This window comes from Octodon degus, unplaced genomic scaffold, assembly GCF_000260255.1.
Source record: "Octodon degus isolate 3935 unplaced genomic scaffold, OctDeg1.0 scaffold00045, whole genome shotgun sequence".
Lineage (NCBI taxonomy): Eukaryota > Metazoa > Chordata > Mammalia > Rodentia > Octodontidae > Octodon > Octodon degus.
The window spans coordinates 7,768,138-7,775,663 of NW_004524621.1; the positions used below are offsets into that span (position 1 = coordinate 7,768,138).

General features: G+C 42.8%; 2 protein-coding genes across 2 annotated transcripts in view; both read left to right on the plus strand.

Annotated features, from left to right (window-relative positions):
• The window catches only part of Dip2a (disco interacting protein 2 homolog A), a 148,547-nt gene that overhangs the window by 67,511 nt on the left and 73,510 nt on the right, over window positions 1-7,526 (plus strand). Inside the window, exons 6-9 of the mRNA XM_023716074.1 lie at window positions 3,192-3,320; window positions 5,792-5,911; window positions 6,449-6,703; window positions 6,815-6,913. Coding sequence (XP_023571842.1) covers window positions 3,192-3,320; window positions 5,792-5,911; window positions 6,449-6,703; window positions 6,815-6,913 — 603 coding nt within the window. The remainder of the gene's footprint in view (window positions 1-3,191; window positions 3,321-5,791; window positions 5,912-6,448; window positions 6,704-6,814; window positions 6,914-7,526) is intronic.
• Window positions 6,430-7,201, plus strand: LOC101577970 (ribonuclease P protein subunit p25-like protein). The gene has a single exon (XM_004631819.2). It carries the CDS (start codon window positions 6,466-6,468, stop codon window positions 6,955-6,957), a length of 492 nt encoding a protein of 163 aa, XP_004631876.1. The 5' UTR covers window positions 6,430-6,465; the 3' UTR covers window positions 6,958-7,201.

Here is a 7,526-nt window from a genome sequence, read left to right on the forward strand (position 1 = left end):
AGCCCACCAGGGGGCGGGGCTGGCTGGCATGTGGTGCTGGGGGATTGAACCGCGGTCCCTGATGCTTTGCCAAGCTAGTTCCAAGTAGGTGCTTTAGACCACTGAGCCATCTCTCCAGCCCCTGATTTTTTTTTTTAAATCAGACTCATATAAATGAAAAAAAAAATCAGACTCGTAGTGATCCTCCTGTCTCAGCCTGCCCAGTGCTAGGATTACGGGCATATGCATGCCACACCTGGTTTTGGTGGCTGGCACAGTGCACCCAGGGTTCCAGTGCCGGCATGGATGCAGTACCAGGGATCGAACCCAGGTTCTTGCACTTGCCAGTCTGGCGCTTAGACCACCAAGCTATCTCCCTGGCCTTTGACTTAAATTTCTAAATCGTGAAATACAGATTGAGTTCCTTTAATCTGCTAATAAAGAATCTGAAATCTGAATGAAACTTCAAATGTCACATTGCAGCAATTTGGATTTGTTTTGGACTTTTGGATTAGGAATGCTCACCAACAAAGTGTACCAATGTTCCCAAGACCAAAACAGTTCTGTTGTTTGAAACGTGCTGATCCCAAGCACTTTAGATAGGTTTGATCAGCCTGTATTCATCTTCCCTATTCTTGTTGCAAAATCACTCTTTACTTCAGTTTCTAACATTAGGTAATTCTTCATTATGAACTAAGGAAAAAAATATACAAAGAGTAGATTAAGAAAAACAAATTAGGGGCCAGGGAGATAGCTCGGCAGTCTAAGCTCCTTCCTGGCAACTGTAAGCACCTGGGTTCGATCTCCAATACTGTATGCAGTGCTGGCCACTGCAACCGGGCGTGGTCGCGGATGCCTATAATCCCAGTGCTGGGGAGGCTGAGACAGGAAGATCACTATGAGTCCAAGCTGCGTAGTAAGACCCTATACCAAATATATAAACAAATAAACAGATTTTAAAAAAAGAAAAAAAAATGAGGTAGGATATACTAGGTAAAGGTAATTTAAAAAATTAGTTTCAGTTTTGGTTTAAAGATGTGACACAAAGAAGTGTTAATACTTAAAAGAAGTTAAATTTTTAGTTATAGTAATTAATTTTTGAGTGTAGTTTTTCATTGCAGGTATTTAAAATATTTTATAGTACAAAAATTACCATGGCTACCTCTATTTTTTTCCATCTGTACTTTTTTTTTTCTACCTATACTTTTTGTATCATTTATTTTTGCTAGACTTGGGAACTTGAGAAAGTTTCTTTTTAAAACTGAAAGAAGCTCCTGGTTCTTTCATACATACTTTACAGTGCTAACTTGTTTAACATTAAGCTCTGTCAAAAGTTGTGGAAATTATGTCATTTAAGCTTTAGGTGTTTCTAAAGGGTATATGCCTCAGCTTTCTGCATATGTAAAAAGTTCCTGCTTTGTGTTCTAGCTAGGGTGATGAAATAGCAGATGACCAGAATTTAAACTTGTAGAGCAATGATGGCAAACCTTTTAGAGTCAAGCACCCAAACTGCAACCCAAGACCTACTTAGTTACCACAAAGTGCCAGCACTACAATTAAGCCTGAATGCTGAAGCTTTAGTTTAGAGGAAAAAAAAAAACACCTCATAGATTAGTATTTTTTGTCTTAAAAGAAAAGCAACACACATGCCAGAGGTTTGCCGCCCCTGCTTTTGAGTGTTAAGAGTGACAAGGCAAGACTGGCAGTACATCTATTGAAATACCAAGTGATTCAGGTCTCCACCCAGCAAAGCTACTATGGATTTTCTTAGGTGGATAAGTATCTCTGTACTTGGTGTCATAGTGACTTGTGATCCTGATCCGTGTTCCTGCACAGTGCCTTTCCTTGTGGCAGGCCCAAGTGCACTGTTAATTCCTGCTGTCAGCCAGTATTCAGAAGAGATACATATGCTACGCCTTGAAACTAAGCACAAAAATGTAGATTGAAACAATAGAGGAGGGGCCAGGGAGATAGCTCAGTAGAATAAGTGCTTGCCTGTCAAGCACAAGGGCCTGAGTTCAATTCCTGGTTTGGCAAAAAAAAAAAAAAAAAAAGAAAAAAAGAAAAGAAAAAGAAAAAAGAAACAATAGAGGAGCACTTTTAATCATTTTTATATTTTATATGGTCTTATTAATCCTATTTTTTTTTTCCTATTGGTATGTTTGGCTTGATTTTTTGAGACAGGACCTCAGTATATAGTTGGAACTGGTCTTAACTCACTGTGTAGCCCAGGTTGGTCTTGAACTTGCTGTGATCCTCCTGCCTCAGCCTCCCAAGTGTTGGGATTACAGGCGAGTGCCACCATACCTGGATTATTAATCTTATTTTGAAAAGTTATTGTGGTTTCACTATTGGAGTTTTGTTTTGTTTTTGGAGGTAGATGTCTCACTCTGTTGCCCAGGCAGGCTTCCAACTTGTGATACTTCTGCCTCAGTCTCATAAGTTGTTGAGATCACAGGCATGTGCAACTTCATCTGCCTCATCATTGTAACATTTTTAACTGGCAGTGGGAATAGTTTTAACTTTTTAGTTTTATTCTTTAAGACCTACAAAGGTGGTGTCTTTGTGATATCTGGCATACTTTTTAGAAGATTGGGGGTAATTTATAGAAGTCTGGCTATTATTTGATAATTTTCCAAAAACGCTTGATTTCAAATTTGTTTCTGCTTTCTGAGGGGGAATTTCTAATTGAAGGCTGAAATTCAGGTTGGGTTTGGTGGTACCCACCTGTAATCCCATGCATGGGGAGGCTGAGGCAGGGCATCACAAGTTTGAACCCAGCCTGGGCAACTTAGTGACATAAATAAGAAAGTAGCAAAATAACAAAAATTCTTTCTCAAAGTAACAAATAATATTATTTTGAAAAGGGCTGAGGATGTAGCTCAGTGAAAACACTCTGGGTTCTATCCCCAATGCTACAACCAATCATTCAGTCAGTGGATAAAGTTGCCAGGCTACTGTGGTGGTAGCCTATGTGCTGTGACCAGTGGTTGTGGGTCTGAACCTTTTTGCAAATTGAGCTGGTCACCTCCCTACATCTCCACACACTCTTGCTGTGCCTTTGGTCAGCCAGGAGGACAATGCTAACTAGGGCACTACGGTCCACTACTTAGCACTCAGCTAGTGAAGCTTCATACAAATGGGGTTTGAACAACTGCTGAACACTCACTTGAAATAACAGCCACTTTCCTGGATTTGTTTTTCAAAAGCAGACGTGCACTCTGCCCCTCCTGATGTCACCACGGGCATTGTACCGTATTCACACTATGAGCGGCCACAAGTGGCCTCGGTGAGAGGTGTCCCTCGAGGGTACAGTGGCAGCATCCTGGAAACGGCAGATGGTGAGCATCCCTTTTCTCTTCAGGTTGAAAACAGCTTTGTGTGTTCCCTTAGCAACCTTGAGCAGCCGTCCTCTGTAAGCCATGTGCATGTGAAAGGAAACTGGTATGTGCAGTGGATGTTACCACAGAACACTTGGAACGCAGAGACAATTGCAGATATCTACAGAGTGGTCAGACAGGGAAGCAAGAGAGTAGGGAGTTGGAAAAAAAATAGCTAGTTGGAAAAAAAATCTCAGTGGTGTTAATAAGTGGTTGTAGCTTTCAGAAAAGGTATTACATATAATTTGTCATATCTAGACTGGGTACAAAAGGAGTTGGGCCTACAGCCTTGGAGGAGACGAGCAACTGTGGCAGGCTTCTGCCTTCTGATGCAGTGCGCTGTGGTCCTCACCCCAGTTACTTGTGAGGCTGCTGCAGTGGAGTTCCCCTGTGCAGGCTCAGAGATGTTGGTGATTTTCTGAATGTCCTCGCGTGTGGCTCTTCTCCTCTGTGTATGATCCCATGCCCAGTCTCTTCCCTTGGGGAGCCTCTTCCACATATCCACCAGGTACCTCTCTTGGGAACACCCTCCTTGAGCCATGAGATTTTGGCCTAACCCAAGATCACAGTTTTCTTCTAAATCTAAGATTTTAGAGATGCCAGTGAAACTAAGTGGGAAGAATTATTTTTACAGTAAGTGGTATTAGAATAACTAGATGTCCATAAACAGAAGTATTAACTTTACTCATACCTTAGACTTTTGCTAAAATTAGAATTAACTACATAGGTAGTGTTGACCATTTGTGTGGGACTATTTCCATAGTGCTGGTCATTGCTGTTGTTCTTGTCTATAATACAACACCTTACATTGCCCCGATCACTGCGGTTTCATAGATGTTCCTGAAATGGTATAGTTTAAGTCCCCTATGTCTCCTTTTAAAAAGTGCATTGGCTATTTAGTTTTTTTGTATTTAATACATAAAAATCCATTAGCTATTTCTCTAAAAATCTCCTGCTGGGATTTTGACTGATACTTCATTGCATCTCCAGATCAACTTGGCAAGATTTCAGACAATGAACATGGAAGAGCTCCATTTTTTTTTTTTTTTTTTTCAGCTATTTGGATTTTTTTTTTTTTTTTTGGCTGGCTCAGGCTACCTTAAGGGCAGGTCTGATAAAGCACATGGAGCTGGGGATCGAACTGCGGTTCCCTGAGCCTGACTAGGTTTGCCCAAGCAGGCCCTTATACAACTGAGCTAACCCGCAAGACCCAATTTTTTAGCTAGTTGGAAAAAAAATCTCAGTAGTGTTCATAAGTGATTTGTAGCTTTCAGAAAAGGTATTACATATAATTTGTCAAAATTACCCCAAAATGTGTTACATATTTGATGCAGTTGTAAATTGTAAATAGTGTTAAGTTTGTCCCAATTACTTGTTGGTAAGCTATAGAAGTGCAGTTGATGTTGTATTATTGATCTTATATTTGTTCTAGTAACTTTTCTGTTGGTAGAATCTTTAGAATCTTCTAATGCACGATTATATTGGCTATGAATAAAACAGCCTTATATTTTTGTTCCAAATTTTATGCTTTTAGAAAGAAGGAGGCTGAGGCAGGAAGGTCATTGCAAGTTTAAGACCAGCCTAGGCTACAGAGTGAGCTCAAGGTCAGCCTGAACTGCATAGTGAGACCCTATCTTAAAAGACAAAAGCAAGGGCAGGCCAAATAGCTCAGCAGATTAAAGTGCCTGCCAGCAGGTGCAGGGGCCAGGGATTCCATCTCTGGACTGGCTATGCTTGCCCCGCCCCTGGGGTGCACTGAGATGGCAATTGAGACTGGGCGTGGTGGCGTGCACCTGTAATCCCAGCTCTTGGGAGGCTGTAAATGGGGAGTGGATCACTATGAGTCCGATCTAGTAGTGAAACCCTGAACACCCTGTAGACCCTTCCCTAAAAATACACAAAAAGAGGGGGGCAGGGAGATGGCTCAGTGGAATTAGCGCTCCCCTAGCAAGCACAAGGGTCTGAGTTCAATCCCCGGTTCTGCCAAAAAAAAAAAAAAAAGGACAAAAACAAAACAAAAATAATTAACTCATTACTGTTGACATAAATCTCACATACTTATGAAAAACATTTCCCAAAATACTCTGCCAGTCTCTTACAACTAGCTAACCAAAGCGCTAGAGTTCGCATGTCTTTCACATGTCTAGCGATATCACATGAGTGTACCTGCAAATCAAGAAATGCAAATGATGTCTGTACTACCATGGAACATTCCTCACCTCATAAATCTTGGAAAGGTGCCAGGCCTCCCTGGGCCACTTTGGAAACTGCAAACTTAGAACCAGACCTGTCTTGGAAGGCATTTAGAAAATATGTGTCAATGAGTTGATTGATTCCTGAGGGGCTGACTGTCCGAGGGAGCCTTGTGCCTGGCACACTCCTGTGGATATGTCTTGTCTTGACCTCAGTCCTTTCTGTTTCCCCTTTGACAGGTGTCCCTGTGAACAGCAGAGTGTCCTCCAAAATCCAGCAGCTTTTAAACACCCTGAAGAGGCCAAAACGCCCTCCTTTGAAGGAATTCTTTGTCGATGATTTTGAGGAATTATTGGAAGGTAAACTTAAACTTCCGTGTTTGTGTGAACCAGGTGGCCATAAAGTCTAGAAGTACACACGAATGTACATTGGATGCGAGTTACAGCTGTTCTGTCAGAGCACAGTAAAGCCGAGGCATTGGTGTCATAGTGGTTAGCATAGCTGCCTTCCAGAACACAGTGACAATCTTTCCCTCTGCCCAGGCTGTGTGGTCACCTTGTGTGATGGTGACTGTAGAATCACGTGTGCCTGCTTCATTTCAGCAGGTGATGACCGTGCATGGCCGAGAGGAAGATGACATAGCATTTCTGTGCTCCTGATCTGGTGCTTAGAGCAAGGGGTATCAGAAATTTGGTGAATGTTTAAATTTAAAAAAAAAAAAAAAAAACTATTAAAGTAAATGACATGTTGCCAAAAAATGATGGACAACTTTTGGCCCTTCCCCAAAGTCAAAATGAGCATGAGAGGTAAATATTTTGAATTGATTCACCATATCAAGGCAGCCACGCGCCATCTTGGCTGCGCCGTGAGGTTCGAGCGTGCCTGGTCTGTGGCAGTGTGGGCAGCAAGCAGGATGGAGCACTACCGGAAAGCTGGCTCTGTAGAGCTCCCAGCACCTTCCCCAATGCCTCAGCTACCTCCTGATACACTGGAGATGCGTGTTCGAGATGGCAGCAAAATTCGAAACCTGCTGGGCCTGGCACTGGGCCGCTTGGAGGGTGGCAGTGCTCGGCATGTGGTATTCTCAGGTTCTGGCCGTGCTGCAGGGAAAGCTGTCAGCTGTGCGGAGATTGTCAAGAGGCGAGTCCCAGGTCTGCACCAGCTCACCAAATTGCGATTTCTGCAGACTGAGGACAGTTGGGTTCCAACCTCACCTGACACAGGCCTAGACCCCCTCACAGTACGCCGCCATGTGCCTGCAGTTTGGGTACTGCTCAGTCGGGACCCCCTGGATCCCAGTGAATGTGGTTACCAGCCTCCAGGGGCACCCCCTGGGCTGGGCTCTGTGCCCAGCTCCAGCGGTGGCTCCCGACCCCACAGAAGGCCACGAGACAACCGTTCCTGAAGACCTGCCCAGCCAAGCTATTCTCTAGGCCTGAATATCTGGGATGACTGCCTTTTCCAGGAAGCTCAACTTTCCCAACAAGGCCCGGGTCCATAGAAGTCCTGCTCCCTCTGGCATATGGGAAATACTATAAAGAATAACATGTGTGGGGTCTCTGCTGAGTTCTGGATTGCTTGAGAAGGGCTTACTCTGCCTTCTACATACACTACACCTCATCTGCCTTCTGGCAAAGGCTTAGGAAGTTAGGAAATAAAGGTTCTATCATTTAAAAAAAAAAAAAAGGCAGCCACAACAGCCCAAAGACACTTGGGAAAGAGAACTTCAGAACTGCTTTACAAAGTGACAAGAACAGTAGGATATTTTCAAGGTGATTGGGGAGTATTTTGAGGTAGGTTAATGATGTGTCCTTTATGGTAATACATTTAGGGAAATCTAAGCATTGACCATATTTTGTTTTTGTTTTTGTTTTTGTTTTTGTTTTCAAAGTTTTATTGATAAACAGATAGCAATGAGACAGTTTCAAATCAAATCGGAAGTACACTTTCAACAAATAATACACTGCATCTATT